We start from the raw sequence: 26,384 nt of genomic DNA, 5'->3' as shown, positions 1-26,384 counted from the left end.
AAATAATGTCAAATATAACGTTTTCTTTGCTCCGATCAATTGCGTAGCTACTATGTAACGTTATGCTTGTATGCCAAAGCATCCACATTATTTTTTAAATAAATAAATACAAAATGAATTACATGTATCTGATAAATGAATGCATTTCAATAAATTCAAAGATAATTTGTTTTGCATTACATGTATCTTCACCCTGCACATTCTAAAACTCGATCTGACACTCCTTAATATTGTAATATTGTCAATTTCTGCGGAACTTTCAAGGGATCCCCTCCCTGGACCTGTTGAAAAGGGGGTTAGTTCTGCCCCAGACCTCCTGTAGTCATAAAAGCATCCGTTTTATTTTTGCTTAGCTACACCACTGGCTGATGGTACAAATAAAAAAATCTTGATATAATCCTGTATACAAGAATGATTTAAAGTTTTTATTATATGGGTAGAACAAAACAGTTGTTGACAGGGGTCTCAGGCAACAGTTGATCTGTTGGACTGGTGTGCAAACTGTTGCCAGCTTGCACACTGGTCTGACAGATCAACTGTTGCCCAAGACCCCAGTCAACAACTGTATACGTTTGTATGTCAGTGGTGTAACAATACACCAGTTTATCATGATATGTTTTACTTGAAGTTTATTTACCTGTACAGCAGTGCAGAATACCAATTTTGTAATACCCTTTATAAATGAGAATTTGAATAATTAAGCATTATACATAATGCATTACATATGCTTTCTTTCAAAATAAATCTTTGCACAATTGATTTTACCCAATCCTTATTTCATTAAACAGCATTCATAATTTATAGACTGAAGTATATATATTTTCCTAACAATATTACATTGATGACTATCGAGATGATTTTTTTAAACTTTTGTATAACAAGAACGAAAATTGATACATTTCAAAACATATCATGATACATAAGTCAACAATATATAAAACAATATGTTTTTTGTGTCTTAATTCTTATCCCTAGTTCATACTACCAATGCAAATGTTTAATGCCACATGATACAGAAGCTTTTATCAACAAGAGGCCCAAGGCTCTTAATGGTCACCTGAGTATAATACATCAATTAAGAGGATCCAAAGAATATAAAATAAACTGATAGATGAAGCTTTGTTGCCCAACAGCAAGAGAAATAAGATGATCAGGATCAATGAAATAATTAGTCTAGTATTCAGTAACAACTCATCAATTAAGTTCTAATCTGTCCCCCATTTATCACTATCACCATGCAGACTATTAACAAACTATTAATGCTTCTGTACTATTTGAAACCCCATATTGTAACCTTTCAAATTGGCCTCAATTGGTCTTTGAAGAACATTTAATAAGATAAGTAATTTTGGTCTCATTTTTATTTATCTTTTATTTACAAGTCTATTTGATCATTAAAACTATGATAAAAGTACTTCTTGTATTATTCAATAAAATTTCTTGCATAATTCTCTTATTCTATTAACTTTTCAAATACATTATTTAAAGTAATTAATTACCAAAAGTGAATGGCAAAGGGGGATAACTTCTCTCAGCAGAATACAAATTAATAGAGCCCTGGTCAGGACCCCAACTAGCTGCAATAATGTAGCACTCTCCTTTTTTTGGGGGGGGGGGGGGGGGGGGAGGGGGGTTTCAACTCCTTAGGATCTCCTTAATGATGCAAGTGTGGGAGTGATTCACTCCCACACTGATTTTGACTCAAATCATCAGTAAATGACTATTTTATTAACATTACTTACTTGAACCCCAAAAATGTAGTTATGTAAGACATGAGGGACAAAAATGTAGTTATGTAAGACATGAACTCATCAAAAACTAGAAAACTGACCAGTCAGCAAGGGCCCCGCCGAGGGGTGAGAAATATAAGGGTGCAGCTTACAGAATGAGAATTTTGATTACAAAAATTAAAAAAAATGTGAAGAAGAATATGCAATAACAACTGTATTTATAAACTTTCAAGATAATTCCTAAATATCCAACAACCTGTAAAGAGTATCCCTGTATTTACATATTAAGGCAGTAAAAAACATCATACATAATGTAACATGTATCTATAATAACTCAATTAAATATATATTTAAACAAGAATAAAGCATGTGTTTTTTAAAATGCCAGCCTTCAGTGAATGCAAATATCACCCAGGCTTGACCTTAACTTCAAAACAAACATCAGTTGCAGACAAAGGTTAATTTATCTTAAAATGACAAATAAAGATAAGCCTGGAAAATTTTCTGCCCCAAACAAGATAATTAATCCCAGGGGATTAATTGGACTGCTCTCTCTCATCCTTTTCTTCCAAGTTTACTATAAGAACTTTTTCAGTAATGATAGAATGAGTTTATTATCAGACTATGTGATAAAATTTATAGTATTCTTGAATTTACATACAGAGGCAAAAAAAAAAAAAATGAATAAATAAATAAATAAAAACAGAATTTTTAAAAAAAAAACAACCCATATCTTTATGTAGATCTTGTTTTAGTGCAATGAAATCATAACTCATTGTGTATTTTACCAAAATAAAGTATGAATATTATTGAAATCCACATTTCAGAGAATGTAAACATCATTCAGAATTGACCTTAACTTCAAAACAAACTTCATTTGCAGACAGAGGTGTTAATTAATCTCAATTTGACAGAAACAGATAATGCTTTGGATTTTCTTCAAGAGGAAAGTTAATTAATCCCATGGGACTAGTTGCAGCTTTCATAGTTTACAATAGGAACATTCTCAGCAGTTATCTCTCTTTGCTCTGGCATTCATTCTAATGTCAAGTTAAGGAATCTACCCCACCACCCCAGCTCCAAACTGGATGACATAGAGAACCAAACTTAGCATCAAAATATGTCTTACTGCCTCTTCAACCAACATACCAAATTTGAACTTAATTGGTCAACTACAAAAAAAGTTATTAGAAAAAAACAGAAAATTTGTGGACGGAAGAATGACAGACGGACAGACAGACAGACAGACGGACAGATAGACAGAGTGATTACTATAGGGCACCCGCAAATCCTTGCGGGGCCCTAAATATACAGAATAATCCATATATCAGTTATTTTTCATGTACGTCAACATCACAACTTGAATTTATCCGCCATGTTTACTGACCTTGATTGATTTCATTTTGGGACAGCCAATGAGAACTCGAGATCTAGGGAATGGATCTATTTAGGAATTTCCTTATTTTAAGCATAAATATTACTGCTTGTGAAAAATATTTTATATGAAAATTAATGCTTTTACTCATCGATGTTTAGTGATACCTTACAACACAATATCTATCAACACCGACATTTACTTTATCAAGCCTTCTTAATTTCATGCGCAAGTCTCAGTACACATGGGAGAACTGTCATGGCAGCTGAGGAAGATGAATGGTAACCACGCAGATTTATTTTACCTTGTTTTAATGTTTCAAGGGCTAGGTTCTTGGTAATGAATAAAGAATTAATCTTATTTGAAGGAAGTTGGATGCAACATCAATTTATTTTGTGTGTATTCGTCAGTATTCAAAAGAATATATTTGCACCATTATGGAGATCCTGTGGAATTGTAGCCCTCTCCTGAAAACATCAGATAAAAATATCGGAGAGGGCTACATAATTGCAGCTAGACCCCAACACTTCACCAAATGGTCCAGATGTTCAAAAATCTGATAAAAATATACTTGCTTATGAAAACTTTTACTCTGTTTGCCTTTGATATGCCAAGGAGCAGAGAAGGCTTTAAAAGAAATAATGCATTTTAACTACAGATTCAACACAGCCCTACCTTAACACCAAAACCCAAGAGCCAGGGTCATGAATTTCACTAATCTGGAAGAGGTACCCTCTTCATCATAACTATACTCTTAGTTGAAGATTTTCAAAGAATTAACACATTTTCACTATATTATCAATAGACCCCCCCCCCCAACACACACACACACAAATACCCCTGACCCTGGGACCCAAAGTTTAAAAAAAAAATTGTAAGAAGCACCCTTGTTCATCATAACTATGAACTTTATCTGTTCAACACTAAGGAGCAGACAAGATTACTTAACAGAATTAATGCAATTTCACTATATTATCAATAGAGCCCCATCCTTATACCAAAACATCTGATCCAGTGGACATGAAACTCATAATTCTAAAAGAAGCACTCTTGCTCATCATAACTACACAGTTACTGTTTCTTTGCTTTTTAACCAGGAGCAGAAAAGAATATTTTTAAAGAAATTATGCTTTTCACTATATTATCAATACAGCCCCCCCCTCCTCCTTTCAGCAGAACCCCCAACCCAGAGGCCATGAATTTTTCACAATTTTGGAAAAGGCATTCTTGCTTATCACAACCATGCACTTAGTTTGTTTAAACAATAACCAAGGAGCAGAGAAGAAGATTTTCAAAGAGTTAATGCATTTTCGCTAAATAATCAATAGAGCCCTGCCTTAACACCAGAACCCCTGACACAGGGGCTATGAAATTCACAATTTTGGAAGAGGCACCCCCTCCTGATCATAACTATGTACTTAATCCATTGGTTTAATACCCAGTAGCAGAGGAGATGATTTTTAAATAATTAATGCATTTTCACTAAATAATCATTAGAGCCACACCCTAACACCAGAACCCCTGACCCAGAGACCATGAAATGCACAAGTTTGGAAGAGGCACCCTTCCTCATCATAACTATTCAGTGAATTCATCGGCTTAATACCCAGGAGCAGAGGAGAAGATTTTCAAGGAATTATTGCATTTTCACCGTATAATCATTAGAGCCCCTCCCTAACACCAGAACCCCTGACCAAGAGGCCATGACATTCACAAGTTCGGAAGAGGCATCCTTCCTCATCATAACTTTGTACTTAATTCATGGACTTAATACCAAGGAGCAGAGGAGAAGATTTTTCAAAGAATTAATGAATTTTCACCATATAATCATTAGAGTCTAGCAGAGGAAAAGATTTTTCAAAGAATTAATGAATTTTCACCATATAATCATTAGAGCTCTGCCCTAATACCAGAACCCCTGACCCAGGGGCCATGAAATTCACAATTTTAGAAGGGGAACCCTTGCACATCATAACTTTTTATTTACTTAGTTTGTTTAATACCCAGGAGAAGAGAAGATTTTCAAAGAATTAATGCACTTATATAGCCCTGCCCTAGCACCAGAACTACTGATCCAGGTGCCATGAATTTCAACAAGAGGACCATGGGCCACATCGCTCACCTGAGTTACTTTGGTCATGCTGTTCTTTACCAGATTTTCCCCCTTGTAATACCTACTGTGGCCTCGCCCTACCCCCGGGGTCATGATTTGAACAATTTAGAATCTACACTACACAAGGATGCTTCCACATAAGTTTCAGCTTTTCTGGTCCAGTGGTTCTTGAGAAGATGATTTTTAAATATTTTTCCTATATATTTCAATATAAAACATGAATTACCTATTGTGGCCTCGTCCTACCCCCGGGGGTCATGATTTGAACAATTTAGAATCTACACTACCCAAGGATGCTTCCACATAAGTTTCAGCTTTTCTGGTCCAGTGGTTCTTGAGAAGGAGATTTTAAAAGATTTTTCCTACATATTTCAATGTAAAACTTGGATTCCCCATTGTGGCTCCACCTACCCCCAGGGTTCCTGATTTGAACAATTTAGAATCTACTCTATCCCAGGATGCTTCCACATAAGTTTCAGCTTTTTTTGCCCAGTGGTTCTTGAGAAGAAGATTTTTTAATGACCCCACCCTATTTTTGTCTTTTCCTGATTATCTCCCCTTGTAAGGGGACTTGGCCCTGTACATTAATAATTTAAAATCCCCTTCACTCAAGAATACTTTGTACCAAGTTTGGTTAAAATTGGCCCAGTGGTTCTTGAGAAGAAGTTGAAAATGTGAAAAGTTTACAGATGGACGGACGACGGACAATGGGTGATCAGAAAAGCTCACTTGAGCTTTCAGCTCAGGTGAGCTAAAAATTCGGTAGAGGGCTCAATGCTTATTACAATCATGCTAACATTTTGACTACTTGATGTCCAAAAGTAAGAAAAAGATTTTTAAAGATTGCATTAATTTTGGTGGTTTAAGCTGCACCCCTCAAGCTCCAGGGGGGCAGGGACCATGAAATTCATAAATTTTGTTCCCCTTCACCCATAGATGCTACAGGCCAAAATTGGTTGAAATTGGTTCACCAGTTCCAGAGAAGATTGATTATTGTTGTTTTATGCTGAGTCAGCAATATTTCAGCCATATTTCGGCGGTGTTCCAGAGAAGAAGTTGAAAATGTTCAAATGTTAACACATAATGTATGACAAAAACGGATATCAAGTGACTCAGGTGAACTAAAAATGTAAACAAAATCATTCAGGGGCATGCACTGTAAACAAGACAAAAATTTTGATATTTTTACCAATTGACTAAGAAATAAACAGGATCTGGTATTTTTCCTTATCTAACCAGCAAAAATATAGTCTGAATGTGAAGAAGTAGTTGTGGGCATTTGTTTGGTCTTCAAAATCAGATAAGCCCAAAATTCATACTATCTTTCCTAAATTATCTACATATATATAGTGTACATTCAGTGTGCAGATTATTTCACCAGTTATATTTCTACATAAGTAACACAAACTTCTATTTTTGACATCTTACTATAGGAATCAATCTTCTTTTTAATATACATTACACATAGACGGACAAACATACACACTTTGACTTCTATAGGATACAATATCCTGTGGCTCATTAAGTAATTTCTTGTGATAAATAGATCCCTGATCATGGATATTTGACTCTTGTTTACCTTTGAGGGGGCTATGTATGAATCCTCCTCACTGTCACTATCCAACAGCTGGTAACTTTTATTTCTTTTCTGCATTTCCAAGGCTTGTCTTTCTTGAATACGAGAACTCTTCTCTGCTACCGCTTTCCTTGGCAACTGAAGTGAAGAAATAAAATTCAAATTGTGTCAGTAATAATGTCAGCTAGTATTCATCTCTTAGATTGATCAGTGACATTACCTCAATTAATTATGTGTCTATTACACAAGAGTTTTTCTCAGATTTTCTCACAATAAACAATATGACTAAAACTATGAAACCCTATTTATTTATAATTTTACATTTTGAATTTGAATATAAAAAACCAAGAAATTTTGAATTTGGTACCACTGAAACACATTCAGTCAGTTTTTTGTACTGTGGTGAAGTATGATTATTGATTTACACATCGGTGAATTAAAAAAAAAAGACCAAACACATATTTATCAACCTGCACTAAAAATATAGGCAATGGGAATAAATTTCTATGTCTCAGCATATGTCTTTAGATAGTGTCTAAATACCTGCCAAATATCTCATTAATATCTCAATTCACAAAAAAGTTATGCCCAAAATGGTGCTAAACATGTCAGGAGTGCAACACCTTTTTGTGACATTTTCAAAATTCAATATTTTTTGAAAATTTGTGAAATAAATAATAATGGTTTATGTTGGAAATAAAGACTTTCCTGATAATATTCAAAGTATTGAGCTTTAAATGTAGACTGTAGCAACTTTCGTTTGACCAAGTTGTGGTCATGGCTGATGTTGAAAAAAAAGTTATACCATGTCAGGAGTGCAACAGAAAAAATGTGTTGCCAAAAAAACATCAATTTTAAAAAAACTAAAGACAATTAGGTCATAAAAGAATTTTCAAAGTGTAAAACAATAACTGATATACAATTTAAAACTTCAAAATGTTATATTATAAATCACATGCAGCATTAATGAGAGTCGAGCAACTGTGCATACTCAATAATGTCAGAAGTGCAACATCTGATGTTTTGCTCCCTACATGAAAAAACTTTTATTAGTATATGATTCTCTGGTTTTTATTTTGGAAAATAAATAAGACACAAAGAACATTTTTACCAAATAGATTGAACAATTACAGGGTCTGTCTGTGTGTCAGATCTATATTTCTATGGTCAGGAGTGCAACACATTTTTGTTTAAGATTCAAGTAATACAGGTCTGGACGATTTCTAAACATGGAAGTCAAGAACGATAACCGTGAATTGCTATAAATACACAGAATAAACAAGGTGCTAATCCTTCTGACCAATTGGATAATGGCATTTAGACAAACTCATGAGAAAATAAATAAAACACATGGTTTTAAAGTTTTTTGCTCATATTGTTTAGAACAATTTAACTTTTTGTAAACTTTATGCACAGGTACGAATGATACAGTATATATGACAATTCTACCGTAAATAAACACGACTTGAAAGCTTAGAATAAATTCTAAGTGGGATTAAAAATCTGTCACTACGAGTAGCAATCCCAAAAGTTTAACTTGTGCTAAGAAATTTGATATAAATATGACAGATTTTCAGTTTTTAGAGCATGACATGAGAATGTTTTCATATGGGAATATAACAGTCTAAATTATTTCCCGAGTGTTAATCACAAAATCGTTCATGCAGTTTCTGGTATGTGAGGTAGGATATGGTGATAAGCATTCATGCACATTGCCTTTTCTCTCTGTTTTTCACCTTTTCTTATGTTCATTTAAAGTGCATGGTCGTAGGAACCAGAATACTATAGAAAACATATCTACTCTATGCTTGTGCCCCCTCAATAATAATGTTTGATGACCTTTTTTTTTTAACTTGTCAAGGAATTTTTGAATTTCCGGTAGTCCCCCCCTCCCCCCACCCAAAAAAACTTAAATTGCTTCCTATGAGCCTAAAGTGTATATAACATGGTATTCGGCGCTCATAACCCATGTTATTTCAAAACTACATGTAGTCTCAACAATGAATGCTTATGTGCAGTAGATTTATACACATGGAAACTATATGTTATCGATGAAAATTGGGCGGTTAAGCAAAATTATATTTACCAACATAGAGTATGTTCTGGTAAACATTATAATTGTACTTGATAATAGCTTAACGAAGTGATCTATTCCTCTGTAAACAATTGTTACATGCATTAATTTTTTTTTCCTTTTCCGAGATGAAAATGTCAAGTTTGTTCATGGTAAATATGTGGGGAATACCTTATTCTTCCAAACTTTTCATCTTACTTCTTAGTTCTAAAGATTTTTTGTCAAAAAATCTTTTTGAGGAAAAAAACTAAAGCACTTTTTCGCTTTTTGTTCCTTTGAAATATGTTTTGGGGTGTGTAAAAATGCTGTTGTCTGATTGGGCAGAAAAAAATTTACGTGTATATGATGCATATTTATAGCAACTTTCAGATATCATTCTTGACTTTCATATTTGGAAATCGTCCAGATCTGTTATATGATGAAAAGACTTCTATTCATGCTAAGAAATATTCTTTAATAAATACTGATTCATTTGAATAATTTAGTTCTAAATTATTGACAGTTTTATTATAAAAATCCTTCTTTTTTTCAATTTTATCAATTCAGATGTGTTTTTATCTTTTCTTTGATTTTTTTTTTTATGAATCTCAAAATTAAACACACTGAAAAATTGTTATTAAACAAGTAATTTCACTTCAATTTCACTGAAACAACAGAACAAGTTCTGATGTAATTTTCTCTTCACAATTCTACTTTAAAGACTCCCACGCTCTTGGTCAGGAGTGCAACAAATATGTTAGAATTATTGCTGATCAAATATGAATAAATATAAAGAAAAAAATTGATGAGTAGAATGTTTCTGGTTGACCTCAGTTGCTTACAGTGTTTGTCCTGTGAAGGAAAATATACTATAAAATATATTTTATCCTCTAAATATATATTTTAGCTAGTATTTTGATATAAAATTCAAGATATAAAGCCAAGTTTAAATACTTTCATGTATTTTAATTATGAAGTATTGGACTATAAATATTGCACAATTTTGTTACCATTTGATATTGCCAACACTTTATGAATTTTTGTGTTCTGTGGTTTTAAGTTTTAATTTTACTGCAGTCAGGAGTGCAACAGAACTATTTTGTAATTATCAATAATCTTCATCTATTTTTACTCAAAAATTAATTGAAAAAATGTTTGAAACTATTTGATGTTCAAAATATTATATGTCTATTAACTAATAACAGACATTTTACAGTCAATTCAGAGAATAGTTTTCATCACTTAACACATATTTTTTTTTTTTTAATACAATGTATATATATTACACATTGCAAATAACCATGTTTTGAAGTCTAGAAAATATGAAAAACTTGCCATAAATGATAAAAAATATCAAAATGACAAACTGATTTACAAACTAAGAATTGGGTTTTAAAACTATGTTAAATAAAATACATATCAGATGTCAGGAGCAATACAATAATGTAAAATAGGGTCACTTCAAAATCTAGTATTTTTGAAAGAAAACTTGTATATCAAAATTCTTTTTTGGCTTTGATTTATAGAATTGACTTAAATTGACAAAAAAGTGATTTTGGTGGAATTTTGTTGTTTCATATTTCTTTCATATTAAAACTTTTCAAACCAGAATTGAAAAAATAATGTAAAATTTAACAATCAAAAAGCAATTTTTTTTCCCCACATATACAAGAGAAGAAACTCAATCAAGGTTTAGATCTCATCCTTTATATCCCCAATACCATTTTGAAGCATTAAAACTATAATATTTTTTGATTATGTATTTTAGAAAGTCTTTTAGGATGTAGTGATATTTTCTTTTTTCAAATTACCACGGTAGAAGAAAAATATTTACGTGTATATGATGTTTATTTATGGGGACTTTCAGTTATTGTTCTTGACTTTCATTTGGAAATTGTCCAGATCTGTAATAAGACTTATTATCATCATATTTCCATTTCCAAGTTAATTCCTCCACCCTGTTAACTACAATAATATGATAAAATACACTATCTTGCACTGGACCTATGTGTAGAAAAATGCCTTGAAAAACAAATGAAACCAAAAACAAGCAGTGTATCCAGTAAAACAATGGTCATATTTATCTTCAGGGGTAACTCTATATTTTAAAATAAACTCCAAATCTTTATAATCATACAGGTGACATATCTGTCAAGTCAAACCTGGAGATTTAAAAATTTTCAGCTAGAGTTTTAGGCCAATAACTGGAGATTTTTTTATTGACATTTTCTAACACAGGTTTTTGCTGTTTTATGTTGAAATTAGACATCACGACTACCCTTTGCATTCAAAACATGTATTCACGCTATACTAGTATACATATATACACTACCTTACACGTCTGACTTACAAAAGTAAAAAAGAAAGAATATTGCATATTCATGTATATTTACTTATAAAAAATATAACAATGATTTATAACTTTCAACAAAAATACACACAGCCACCAGGCATGCTATCACATAAGAGCTATATGAACACAAGTGTTAGAGTCGCATGGTGCAGTGGTTAGAGCGTCTGCTCTAGAGTCACGGAGGCTGACTGTATTTTCTTCAGCACTGAAAAAAACTCTCTCTATGTCTGCATTGAAAAGAGGGAGGGTTAGCAAATTCTTGCTCAGATTATGTAGGAGCTGAGAGTGTTTTTGACTGCTCGGTAGTTTTAGTTATCCCAAGGAATTTCAATACTGGTTGAGTGCTGTGGCCTCTGGGTCAAATTTTGGAAGGTCAGATAAGGGAGTTAGAATATATTCTGCAGCTATATCTTCTTCTTTTCTCTTCCTGGCTGAAACTACAAAATCTCTCAGACAAACTGACCATGTCATCAGTAGATATTTTGTCTTTAGTGTTGGGATTCAGAAAATCAATTCCTTTGAGCATCTTGTCATTGGATGGGAATTTCTTCACCATTGTCTCTTTTGTTATTCAGTAGAACTCTCTTACTAAATATGAAGATAATGATCAGTATTCAATCTCGAAAGTCCAATGAAACACTACAAATTTGGAGCAGAGCAAACAAGGACCTCAAAATTTAGAGGTGGAGGAGTGAGCATCCCCTGCCGACTGACCGGTCACACCTGCCGTGTGCTCCTTGTCATGATCGGGAAAAAAACTGGAAAAATCCGTAGACAGTTCAGTGCATAAATTATGGCCTAACAATTAGTATGAAAAATGTCAGTCAGCATTTGACTCAATGATAGGTTGTATGTGTTAACAAGGTCATTGTATCGACCATAAAACTTGCAAAATGATGACTTCCAACGAGACTGTTGATATCCTTGTTTCATCAACTTGTTTGTCAATAGCTTGCCTCATTTTAGAAATTGTTCATGCGTATCGAATCAACTGAGAGACTTAAACTCCACATGCAGGTGATAGGGGAATATTGCTACATAAGTAAGGGAAGTTGACGATTGAAAATATGAAGTTATCATGTGTATCATAAAGCTTTTTTGTTAGGTTACCATTAACATCTTTTTATAGTAAAATATCTAAATATGAAACAGATAGGTCAGACTCTGTAGTTTCTTTTATTTCAAGCTCACTGGGATATATCGAGTTGACATATGAATGGAAGTAACTATTGTTAATTGATAATACGTTGTCGATATATCGATATGTTGAGTTGAAGGCCACAGCAAGTGTTTTCTTCTTCTTATGTAGAAGTTTTTGAATGAATTCTGCTTCATATGAATACAAAAATAGGTCTGCTAAAAAGATAAATAAAACAATTAAAATTGTAATCAACACATACAAAAATTTGTTTTGAGCTCCAGATGTCTAAGATTTATTCTTTATGTTTAATTAAGTGGATTTTTTTTTTTACATATATATTTTTTGCCATGTTTTCATTTCTGGTATTTATTTTATCTAGAGAATTTGTTCACTGTTTCTGGTGGCAAGTCATCATGAGCAGTTCAGTAATTTCTTGCAGTCCATCTAATGTCTAGTGTGGCTTCATCATGCTGGTTTTCTGCACACCTAACATCTACCATGCACAGATGTAATGGCTCTTGTCATGACAGATTTTCCCATCCTCTTTTGACGGTCTGGATAACTCTGGAAATAACTCTTCAAGGCTAGCCATTGTTGGAGGGTACGTTGAACATAACGCTCCGAAGACAACCATCTGGTGCTGCAGTGTTTGACAATCTTCATGACTGTTTTTCATCATTATTCTTAGAAATTATGAGTTTTAATCATTACTAAAATTTAATTACAAAAGAAAGAAAAACTGGACCAACACCATTGAAAATGCGGAAGATTCCCATGTGTGGATACCAATATATTCGATAAAGTCTGTGCTTAAAGTTGAAAACTTAAAGTTATAAAACAGATCACCAACACTTGGTGAGAATGCAGCAGTAGATTTATTTTGTTGACCGGTTTTGACCATGGACGGCCATCATCAGAACAATCAAGCATGTAAATTTATCTACCGGTATTCAATACTTGTAAAGTGCCTGTCACAGCATGATACGCCCGTCAAATATTGTTCAATTATCACAAACAGTTTAGAGTGCAAAAAAATCATGTCAACCTTGATACAAAGATTTCAGTGAATTTTTCCATTCCTTATAATGTTTGATGTACATACATCTCCGATGGTGCAGGTATTAATGATAACAAATAATACATCATATATTTCTCAACTGGTTGTGTTAGATCTTAACAAACGCCCACATGTAGCTTTGTTTATTGTATATTTTATGATTTATAACAATGCCACAGCCTAAGGACATTCAGAGTTTTTTCTCTGTTTAGTGTCTCTCTCTTTAGTGTCCATCCATCTTTCAAAAACCTACATACCTATTCGCAAAAACACACAAACCAAAAAATAAAACACAGACTATATAGTCATTAAAATGACATCACTCAAAGGATTTGATTTCATTAATATATTTTTCTTGTAGAAAAAAACCTATTCTTCAGCAAAATCAAGGTATTCAATGCTTACAATATTCCTAATATGACATATTGTAGACAAATATTTTGAGAAATTGACAGAATTCAGTGACTTTGACCAGAATATTCAATTTTAGGACTCATGACTTTGTCTGTTTTTTGTGATATGGGGTGTCAAAAACCAAGGCGCACAAGGACGCTAAACATAGAAAAACCATGGAATGGCCCAATAAAACATCAAAACAAAATATGTTTATTCTTTAGACTATAAAATTGTCATCTTAGTGAGACATGACATTCTGCAATTTATTGTAAAGATATAACCAGAAGATTTTTATCAAACTTAATATGCTGATAAGTACCGGTATTAAGGATGTACAACACACCCATCCCCAAAATTTTTATAATTTTAAATGATAAAAATTTATGGAAAGTTTGATAAAAATTCCTTGAATGTTTTATTTAAAACTGAGCTAAACACTAATTTAAGAGAAAAGAGGTCAAGGTCAAAGGAAAGGTGAAGGTTAAAAAAAATGTTGATGCAGTTGAATAGCTCTCATCAATATGTATGCTCAAAAGGGCCCTGATTATAAACAGGTATCATAAATATTAAATACTGCAGGTGAAGTAAGATATGGACTAAGCAGTGTATTCAGCATTCTCTGCAGAAATAATGTGGCCATTCAAATCAAGTGTCATCTGAAAAGAGGAATATCAAGGGTGCTTTTGACACTAACTCCAAAGTAGCCATTGGTTTGTATTTAAAGCTTAATTTGTTTCCTCTCTTATTTTTTTCTTTCAATTTACACTTGTATATCAAAATCCAGAAATTTTTCCAATAAAGGGGGGGGGGGGGTAAAAAGGTGTTTTATATTATTATAAATTTATTAAATTTAGAATTTTTAGTCCTTTTATTTTTAAGTTACACACCATAATGTACAAACTATTGTATACATGTAGAAGCATTTTCTCAAGTCTATAATTTATCAGATGTCCTATACATATTTCAGGAAAGTTCAAGATAGATCTGCTACACTAACTGTACATGACAGGAAAGGGGGAAAATGTATGGCTGGACCGAGAATCTAACCTAGGACCCCTGCATCACTAGTCAGGTGCTCTATTGACTTTAATACATGTAAATGCTTGTGTATACACATACAAACAAAAAACACATTGTAAATTGAATTAAAAACTGAATAACCAAAAATTATAATATGTAAAGATATCTTCTAACTTGAATGAGATCGTTTCTACTAAAGCACCAAAGAATAGGTATGATAATCTGAAGAAGTCAATAAGCTGATAATTTTTTAATTTCAATTTTAAAGAAACTATTCAAGATATTCTCATCAAGAATCCAAAATGGCGTTCGAGAGATCCAAAATGGCATTCGAAGGCAAAGGCCATGTTATGTGAGCTGCGGAGTTTAGGGCCAAGAAAGGGTTTTATTGAAAACGGTGGGTCCCTGAAAGGTTTTAAAGGCTCCCCATATAACTGCTGGACTACCAGAGGTGGAGATACCAATTTACAAACTTGTTTAGGAGTGCTTTTTTTCAGTTTTTCGTGTAGAGCTGCCATGAGAAGTGTTACTAAAAATGAATAATGTCCACCAGTCACGCAGGTGTCATTACGAGAAGTACAAGCACAGGAGGAGAAAAAAACACAGAAATCATGCTCAAAGGCAAGTCCAGTATTGAAAACCCCAACAAAAGGAGGTGAGGGTGAATGGTCATTGATTCAAGCACAATTAAAGGAAAAAAAGTGATTTAAATAAAACTTGAAAGTTGACGATGTGAAAGAGCTAATTAAAAATGCAGCAGAGGATCTATGCCAAAAACATCAAGATAAGATTGAAAAAAAGGTTAATGATAAAATTGAGAATTTGAAACAAGAAAATTGAAAGTTGAAAGAGAGTACTGAACAGCTTGAAGCAGATAAAAGAACAATTAAACGTGATCCTGATGAGAGCAATGAAGCGTTAAATGATTTGCACAATAGACTTGAGGAGAATGAAAACATGGCTAAAGCTGCCCTGTCAAAGGCCAACCAAAATGAGTAATATTCACGGAAACATAATATTAAAGTCCATGGTCTCCCTGAGACCCAGGGAGAAAATCCCCTGGAGATTGTGAATAATGCTAGGAGAAGTTGGGGTGAAAATTAAAGACACTGATGTTGTGGTAATTCATAGGATCCCGGGAAAGCCGAACGACCACAAACCCATCACAGTTAAGCTTTGAAACACTGAGGCAAAAATCCATGTCATGAAAAAGACATCAGATATCAAAAACTTAAAAAAGGGTTGGAAGATAACTGACGATGTAACAAAAGCAAACTTTGATCTTTTGACCGAACTGACCAAGGATCCCCAGATTAGTGGTATTTCAACCGCTCAATATAAGGACAATATGGAACCAGACGCATGAAATTTGACATTTTTGATAACATCGAACGCAAACTGAAGAGCAAGTAATCTATTCGGAAACTTTTAGGTCCAATCAGCATCCATTTTAGATTTATATGGATGAAGTAGACTTCCAGTGTTGAGAAGGTTAAATAAAATAAAAACATACTTGCAGTTCTATCTCGTGCCACTCGAGGGTCACAAGGAACTGAACTTTTTCCCTATCTTTCTTTTTCTCTATAGTTATGTTGTGTGAAAGTTTGTCTTTTTTGTATGTATGTGTGTATATGTGTCAATCAATCTATGGAAGGGGTGAGCTCAAAACTTATTATGATCAATCCAGAGCTGGATTAATTTTTTTTTTCTTTCCTTAAAAGCATGAGTTTTAGTATAGTCTCCTTTAATTGTAGGGGAATTGGCGGCTTAGATAAATGAAGGGATGTATTAAACTATTTTAAGCAAAAGAATTTTTCTGTATGTTTACTTCAAGATAGTCATTTGACTAATGATGATTATAAACAAGTGAGGTCATTCTGGGGCTTTGGTGTATACTTTTCACCAGGAAAATCAAATGCTAGGGGTACTGCTATATTATTTAATAATTATTTTGAATATAATATTCTCAAGCAACACAATGATGATAATGGGAATCTCCTTATACTTGAAATGAATGTGTTTAATAAGTATGATTTTATGTTAATTAACCTGTACGGTTCAAATAAGGACAATCCATCTTTTTTTGATATAATATATCAGAATTTAATGGTGAATTTGTTATTACGGCAGGCGACTTTAACCTGATACAAGATAAAAATTTAGACTGGTTTAATAATAACTATGTGAATAACCCAGAGGCTAGGAAAGTGGTACTGAATTTGAAGAAAACACATAACCTGGTTGATCCGTGGAGAATTAAGTATAATAATAGGAAGAGGTATACATGGTTTAAAAATAACCCAACTAAAAAGGCTAGGCTAGATTATTTTTTGGGTTCAAATGAATTAATGGCACTAATAGATAAAGTTGACATAAGCCCAGGCTATAGATCAGACCATTCAATGATTGAACTTAATATTACATTTAGTAAATTTGAAAGAGGAAAAAGGGTTCTGGAAATTCAATAATTTGTTGCTTAATGATCATGTCCATGTTGATAAAGTCAAAGAAACAATAAAAATTGTTAAAGAAAAATATGCTGTCCTCCCTTATAAGCCCTCTGAAATCAAAAATATATCAGATGAAAATTTACTGTAGATTCCTTATTTTTTGCGAGTACTTATTTTCGTGAAATGGCTCTTTGACGTCAAATCGCGAGAACAATAATTCATGAGTGGACAGTTAATCAAGAGATTTTACACTGATTTCAGCATCAAAAATATAAAAGCGAGTAATTTTATTTCGCGAGTGGTGCTTCTCGCGTAATTACGCGATAATTAATTCCTCGCATATGTTTAGGAATCTACAATATGTTTGACTATAGATGATCAGTTTTTTTTTTTTTAACAGCTTTTATTAGAAATAAGGGGTGTAACAATTGCCTTTTCATCTAGTAAAAAGCTTTAAAAAAATTCTTGAGGAAGAAATAATGAAATTAGAAAGTGATCATAACGAAAGTAGCAACTCTTCAGACACTTTTGAAAAATTAAAACAGCACAAACTAAGCTAGAAGAAATTAGAAAAGAATATATTAAAGGTTTATTTGCTAGAACTAAACTTAAATGGATAGAGTATGGAGAGAAGCCTACCAAATATTTTCAGAGTCTGGAGAAAAGAAATTATATTAATAAAACTGTAAACAAGCTTGTTACTGATAATGGTATTGTCAGATATTCTATCTGAAATTGAAAGATTCTATAAGGCATTACTGGTATATTCATGTGGGGACAATTAATAAGTTATATGATGTGCAGTTGGAAAGCATCATTAATACTGAACATATTAATGTACTGGATAGCAATGCCACTAAAGAACTTAAAGATTTAATTTCAAAAGTGGAAGCCCTTTTAGCACTTAAAAATATCAAGAATAATAAAAGTCCTGGAAGTGATGGATTGACAGTTGAATTTTACAAATTTTTCTGGAAAGATTTAGGAATTTTTCTAATCAGATCTCTTAATTATGGATTTTTATCGGGAGAATTATCCTTGACCCAGAAACAAGGTAATATTTCTAATCTCCCTAAGGGTGATAAGCCAAGAGAATACCTTAAAAATTGGTGTCCTATTTCCCTACTTAATGTATCCTATAAAATTGCCTCCTCATGTATTGCAAATAGATTTATAAAGGTCTTGGACTTCTTAATTCATGATAATCAAAAGGGCTTTCTTCAGGGCAGATTCATAGGTGAAAATACTCGTGTAATTTATTATGCTATCCACAGCACTCTTGAAAAACAGATCCCAGGTATCATATTACTTATTAATTTTGAAAAGGCATTTGATTCAATTTCATGGAAATTTATGTATAGGACCTTAAAGTTGTTCAATTTTGACCCAGATATAATAAAATGGGTATCAGTTTTATATAACAAAGCTAAGCTGTTTGTATTACAAAATGGCATTTTTTCCAATTTCTTTTTAATTGGACGAGGTTGCCGCCAAGGAGATCCTGTATCCCCTTATCTATTTAATCTCTGTGTTGAAATTATGGGAATTGTGATTAGAAAAAACAAAATATTAAAGGAATAAATATAGGAAAGGAAAAAGTTTGTTTACTCCAATATGCAGATAATACAGTGTTGTTCTTAGATGGCTCAGAAAAAAAGTCTAAAAAGTGCACTTGACTTACTTTTTCAATTCTCTAAATTTTCTGGTTTAAAGCCTAATATTAGTAAAACTAAAGCTACTTGGATTGGCTCAAAACTTGGTTCAAATGAAACACTGTGTGATTGTACAGATCTGAACTGGACTAATCAACCATTTACAATATTGGATATTACATACACTGCAAATCTTAAGGAAATGGAACAGCTGAATTTTGATAGCAAATTAGTTGGCATTCAAAAAGAAATAACACAGTGGTCTAAAAGACAAATTTCCCCATTGGACAAAATAAAAGTAGTTAAAAGTATTTTACTATCCAAACTTACTCATCTGTTTAGTGTTTTGCCTATGCCAAGTGCACAGTGGATTAAAAATATAGAAAAATTACTGTTTAAATTTATTTGGGGCAATAAACCTGATAAAATAAGCCGAAAAACATTACAGTCAGATTTTAAAAAGGGTGGATGCAGAATGACTAATGTTGAAGTATATTCATAAAATCTCTTAAACTTACTTGATTTAGGAGATTATTTTCTACCAAGTCCACGCAGTGGACAGTGTTCTTTACAGAAATTACAGGCTGTAGTGTCACACAGATGTGTCAATTTGGATCAGATTACATTAAACAAAAATCTAAGTTAATTTTGAATCCTTTCTGGAAAGAAACACTTTCATATTTTGTAGATTTCATAAGTATTTCTACATCTATAATGCAGGACAACACACTTGTAGTGCATGTGACCCCCCCCCTCTTTTTTTAAATGATGTAATAATAGTAATGTTAGGTTACATGGTGTAACTTTTTATTTTATCCACAACAGTGTTTAATCATTCTGAGTCAATGACTGTAATATTTTACTATATATGTGTGAGCTTGGAGCGGGTTGATTTTTCTATCAAATAGGGTCAATGATTGTAATATGTTATCATGCATTGTGGTGATTTGGAGCGGGTTGATGAAGTTTGTTTATTCACAGTTTTATTTTGTTTTATATGAATGTTCTATTCGCAGAGTTGTACCTAAGTCACTTAATTGTAAATGTATATACTTGTGAAACAAGAGTAGATTGATATATTTTTATAACATAAACATGACTGAGATAATTCGAATTGGGTTAGAGTTTGGTAAAAGATTAATAAAGTATGTCATTTGTAAATCAGCACTTAAGCATACATCCTAAGACTATAACTGTGTGTAACAGTATGTGATTGTTGTTTGTTTAGTGCTATTTAGTTGATATGATACCTGTAAAATAGTCTAAACTTCTGTTGTCACATAAAATTTGACAGTTTCGCTCTTCATTACGATGTACTTCCGGTTTAGAAACTTGTTAAAGTAATTGATAAATTTATCCTTGCATTTGTAATATAACCGATAAATTTATCGAGTTTGAATGGCGGTATCTTATGAATGACTGTATTTTTAGATAAACTGAATATTGTTTTAAGTTTAATTTGTTTTGTTTTAATTATTTATTGTGAAATATATTTTTATTTAATTGATAAATATGTAAAAATTCATTATTTCATACTTGTATAGAACATTTGGTGACACTTGTTCACGTGAAAGATCGTGACGTTTTACTATTGACCAATCTGATTGTTCGATATAATTGATCATTAATTGATAATCCAATGAAATTTCATAATTAATAATTCTGTTAATATGTCATTTTCCAGCATTTTCCGTTATTTTCTGTCATAAAGTCATATAAAAGTTAGACGCTGAGAATTTTTAGTCACTCTTCTGCTTATTTTGATTTGGTAGGTCCGTTTTACGGAACTCTCAGATTTTTTTTTTTAGGATTTTATTTTAATTTTTATTTTGTCTATCTTTTATTTTATTTATTTATTTTTATTTAGGAATTTATTTTTAATTTATTTATTAAGGATAGGGTTTTACCGTGTAGGACATTAAATAGTGAAATACTATTGTCCGCTATCGGTTGTTTTAAAGACTCAACAGTCTATGACTGAGTAGTCTTCCTCAGTGATTAATTTATCTAGGATTATTTTATTTTACATTTTTTTACTCTATTTTATTTCATTTTCATTTTAATGCAAACTATGTAACTAAAGTTATACGTTTGCTATCTTTCTCTTTTATGATGACTAAAGTTGATTAGTTCAACGAAAGTCAATTATTTATTTTATTTTCAGACAGTAATTTAATTATTCTAGATACGTAAATTTTTCTTCAATTATTTTTAATAGAAATTATTTTATTAGAGTACTTGGGAATTTTTAAACGTTGCTTCTCGATAAACTTACTTATGATTATTAGAGTTGTCTTTCTTTGCCCTTAGTGTTTACAAGCTAACCTGTTAAATACAGTAATGCTTGTTGTTAGGTTTAACAAGTCAAAGTTATAAATAACCACGGCTTGTGTCCTTGTTTGATAAAGTATTTTAGGAGTTTAACAAGCTAACCTGTTAAATACAGTAAAGCTTGGTGTTAAGTTTTACAAGTCAAAGTTATAAATAACTACGACTTGTTGTCAGATATTTTATAGGCATAGGAATAGATACGTTAGATTTTTGGGGTGGTTTTTCAGTCTGTTTTATGGTATGATTTTAATTATTTATTTTTATTAAACTTATTTATTATTATTAGTTTGGTATGAATGTGGTGTGAATGTCGTCGTTTAAATAAATTGTTTGTTGATAATGCACTTAATAAATTTAATTGTTTAATGTTTATAATCTTATGTCTTCTTTGCGAATGGTACATTTATAAAAGGAGTTGAGCGAATTATTAATTCTATGAAAACAATTTCTAGCAGAACCGCTAGCGTTACAACACTGTTAGAGCCTTTATGATACAACGAAAAAATTAAGATACAAAAACAGAGTGTTTTTATAAATCTTTATATAAAAAAGGATTCCATATAGTTTCTGACTTGCTTATTAGTCAGGGCACTTTTATTACTTATGAAAGAATAACAAATTATTTTAATGTAAAAATGCCCTTTACTGTATATGAAGGTCTTAAGCATGCTATTCTATGTGCAATGCTAGAAGCAAGACATCTGGATCCTTCTTAACTTGTGTAAGGATAAAAAGGGATCTAGAAGAAATATATGATTTGTTTATGTCTCAAGGACAACATTAACCTTTATGTGAAAAGAAATGGACTACGGGTAATGATTTATCACTACAAGATGATTTTAATTGGAAACAAAAGCATATTAATCTAAAAAAAATCTAACAAAAGATACAACATTGTTTTGGTTTCAATACAGAATTTTACATAGAATACTTGGTGTGAATAAATATTTGTATTTTTCAAAAATTATTGATAATCAACAATGTGCACTGTGCTCACAGGAACCTGAGACACTTAGACATTTATTTTTTGAATGTGAAGTAGTTAAGATAATCTGGTCATCTTTAGAAGATTGGATTCGACAAAAATCCAGTAGAATAGTAGAGTTTAATATACGAAATGTAATACTTTGTACTGTAGACACTGATGTGGGTTTGAATATGATTATTGTATTAGTAAAGAAATATATTTTTCAAACATCATGAAAAAAAAGTACCATTATATTTAATGAATTATTATTGTACCTCAATAATTAATCTTATTATAGAGAAAAAATTATATAGTGAGGAATTATTTGAAAAAAGATGGTCAAATTGGAAATGTCTTTTCAAGTATGATTTAGCATAGGAGTTTTATTTACTAATGCTATAAAATTATTGTAAACTTATGTAATACTGATATTTGTTTCATCCCTCTTCCATGTGTATTTGTCTGTATGTGAGTGTGTGTCCGTATGTGTGTGTGTGCCTGTATGTGTATTTAAGTGTTTGCTTCTGAATATGAATGTAACTTGTTTGTTTCTGTAAATAAAAAAAGAAAGATATTCTCATCAAAATTCATACACTAATACAAATTTTCATGTTGTATTACTTATTTACCCTTGGCCGAGCTTTCATGTCCTATGGACATATATTTCTAGTTTTATTATTTTCTTTTGTAAAAGGATAGTCTCTTTAATCTACTATAAAAAGAAAGAAATATTTCACCTCATTCTATCTCCTCTATTTCAAACCTTTAGGATTGACACAAACAATGCTATATAGCTCTATATTAAACAGACGAAACTTTTAGCCCTCTAGACTCATGGGGGCACTTGAAGAGACAATGTTTTAAAATGATGTAATAGACTGGAAGATGTGACTAACTAAAGCAACTATAGATTTGTTTTTTGCATGTAAATTTATGTCTGAAACTGCCTGAAGTCAATAGTGGCTATCTTTAATGGAGAACAGAAAAACGATTGAACAGATAGGTAGAAACAAAGAAAAACTGGCGACCAACACTGTAAGGTTCAAAATGTGGATACCAAACCGTATTCAATAGGGTCTGTACCTAAAGTTGAAAACTTATAAGATAATATAAAACTGATCACCAACACTTCGTGAGAATGCACCAGTGGATTTAATTTTATGTCTATAGTATATTATCATCCTTTCAAAAATGATGACTTTCAGTTTCACACCTGACTGACACACAACTGCGCTCCCCCAAAAGATTGCACCGTCAACACATTAGCAATTTCTTCACTTGAAAAATGATACCACAGTCGTGATAGAGGTGATAGGGTTAGGATAGTGACTGTGTTAGACAATACATAAACACATATGTTGGTCACTAGTTAGTTTTGTTGCAGATGTCCTTCAAATAAACATGGAATGCTCAACAATAAAATCTTTAATAAAATTTTAAGAGCTTTCAATTAACTTGCCTTAGTCCAAAGTTCATGTGCAAAGTTAACCACATTAACGTCAATATCTACAGTGCCAGTTTCTCTCAGTTTGTTCACAAAATCGTCAGGGTCTGCTGCCTTCTTTGCCAAACCCAAGAGGAATTGAGATATAAATTTGTCAGATATACCAAGAATATCGTGAAGTTTATCATTCACCCATGTTTCGATCAGAGAAGCCATTTTCTTTGCATTAAACTTTAAAGTGTGCAAAAGGTAATTCGTGTAATCTTAGAGATGGGCGCCGCCATATTAAATGAGAACGCTAATAACCGAAAAGTCCATAACTTTAAGGAAATTCTCGTAAGGGAAGAGGGAATCCCTACAAATATGTATTAGTCGATCAAATGGAACATCAAGTAAGGGATAAAAATCAATTCTGCGCGATCAGAGCTATTTTTCCCTTATCATAGTCAAACGTTCAACAAACATAAAGGACATCACAATCAAAGTACTGAAAGGACTAACGGGAGTTCGAACAAGGATGATGTGGCATACGGGCGGGGTATGGACCCCCCCCCCCCCTTTTCCATTTTTTTTTTATTTTTAAATCTGGGATCTAGTCACCTTTTTCCTATTTTTGTATTCTAATATGCACTATACGTTATCGATAATGTAACCCTTTTGTCTCTATAAACTGTTTTTAAATATATCGTTTTCGACTGATACATAGAAAGAGAGAAGGCTTGCAACTCTTTTTCGTCGTCTGCCTCACCTCGCTTAAACTTCGCGTGATTATTTATCAAAAGCATAAGAAAACATGGCATATGCATACATCAATAAATTTGTTATACATTCTTCTTCCTTTTCATATTTCCATTTAATTTTTATGTGCCCCCGATTTGTAAATATTTCGATTAAATCATCCGCATCTAGGGTAAATTTTGTTGGTGTGCACCAGCTGGGACGGAAGTGCCCGGTATTTTCGGGCATCATCATTATGTGTAATGCCATTCGGAACATTAAATGCGAGACGGAAAACATTCCGAATTTTCTCTTCAAAATTAACGGTAAGTTCTGTGTATATAACAAGTTATAACTGTAACTAGCAGTTTCTGATGGATGAAGGTTAACATTTAACATACGACCTAAACAACCAAATTTCACAAAATTTTTATTACAAGGCCGGAATTTTTTTTAATACAGAACAATTGTAAAGTTGGAGTTACCGTTATTGCACTTCCGTCCCAGCTGGTGCACACCAACAAAATTTACCCTAGATGCGGATGATTTAATCGAAATATTTACAAATCGGGGACACATAAAAATTAAATGGAAATATGAAAAGGAAGAAGAATGTATAACAAATTTATTGATGTATGCATATGCCATGTTTTCTTATGCTTTTGATAAATGATCGCGCGAAGTTTAAGCGAGGTGAGGCAGACGACGGAAAAAGAGTTGCAAGCCTTCTCTCTTTTTATGTATCAGTCGAAAACGATATATTTAAAAACAGCTTATAGAGACAAAAGGATTACATTATCGATAACGTATAGAGCATATTAGAATACAAAAATAGGAAAAAGGTGACTGGATCCCAGATTTAAAAAGAAAAAAAATGGAAAGGGGGGGGGGAGAGGTCCATACCCCAAGTGCCTGTGATACGGGCATGATACTACGATGACCGACAGCGGCCTCCACTTTCTGATTAAGAATATTGTCATTTTGTTCAGCGATTTTGTCAATTTTCGTTGACATATTACAACTAAACTGGTAATGCTATATGTACATGTACACTTTTTACACTAACAATTTACACCAGCGAAAAACATTAAAATTCTTTCGTGTATTATGAAATTAAGATACATAAAACAGGTGGCTTGAAAGAGATAAGGAGCATTTTAATGATTTTCACCCTCAATTAGTCTGAGATATCGTAACGGTAAACCCAATTAATCCTAGATTAGACGTAAATCGTCATTCTGTCACCTTGTTGTATCATTAAAAAGATATTCTTGGGATTGTAATTAAAAAGGCGGATAAAAGTAATGCGTTTGTTGTAATGGATATACATGAATATAATGGATATATCTCGATCCTCAAAGTGTATGAGACAACTCGATTCTACCTATTATGTAGAGGTAGAAAAACAGGATTTAGTAGCTCTACATGTGAGCATCCAATCAAAAGTTTATGGAATGTATCAAAAACAACTTTAGATACGGAAATATACCCGTTTTTAAGCAAGAATAAATTGACACTTTAAATGTGGGAGTCTGTATTTGCTCTCTTAATACAAAATTAATAACTAAATGCTTGAAACACTTTTAAAGGCCAACGCAACCTCTCAAGACTTCCACCTGGTCGGCCAATTATTTTTCAATGTGGCACGGGAATGAAAATATAGGTACATGTAACTAATGTGATCATTTCCTCGTGCGCATTGTTTAAAAAACAACATTCAGACATCAAAGACACGTCCGATTATGAACAAAATCAAATTTCTGATAGACCTGGAAAATTTCATCCTGGTTACCTATGATGTGACCAGCAGGTACACCAACCTGGAATTTTATGAATTAATTACTACAATCTGTCGAGAAAGCATATCTAGAAGACAATACTAATCTGTAATCACCCCGACCTTGCAGTTCTGCTAGAACCTTCAAGTAACCTGTTTTATATATCTTCATTTCATATCACAAGAAAGAATTTAAAAGATTTTCTCCAGTGTAAATTGTCAGAGTAAAAAC

General features: G+C 32.4%; 1 protein-coding gene across 1 annotated transcript in view; it reads right to left on the bottom strand.

Annotated features, from left to right (window-relative positions):
• Positions 1-23,874, bottom strand: part of LOC133192082 (pre-mRNA-splicing factor ATP-dependent RNA helicase DHX16-like) — a 95,314-nt gene extending 71,440 nt beyond the window's left edge. The window contains exons 1-2 of the mRNA XM_061327936.1: positions 23,674-23,874; positions 6,798-6,932 (exon numbers count right to left, since the gene is read on the bottom strand). Coding sequence (XP_061183920.1) covers positions 6,798-6,932; positions 23,674-23,874 — 336 coding nt within the window. The remainder of the gene's footprint in view (positions 1-6,797; positions 6,933-23,673) is intronic.
• Between the last annotated feature and the right edge of the window lie 2,510 nt (positions 23,875-26,384).

Source organism: Saccostrea echinata, unplaced genomic scaffold (assembly GCF_033153115.1).
Source record: "Saccostrea echinata isolate AGI-Se365-2 ecotype Australia unplaced genomic scaffold, CSIRO_AGI_Sech_v1 ptg000025l, whole genome shotgun sequence".
Taxonomy (NCBI): domain Eukaryota; kingdom Metazoa; phylum Mollusca; class Bivalvia; order Ostreida; family Ostreidae; genus Saccostrea; species Saccostrea echinata.
Note: the sequence above shows the minus strand (reverse complement) of the source record. Positions and strands in the feature narration are given on the sequence as shown.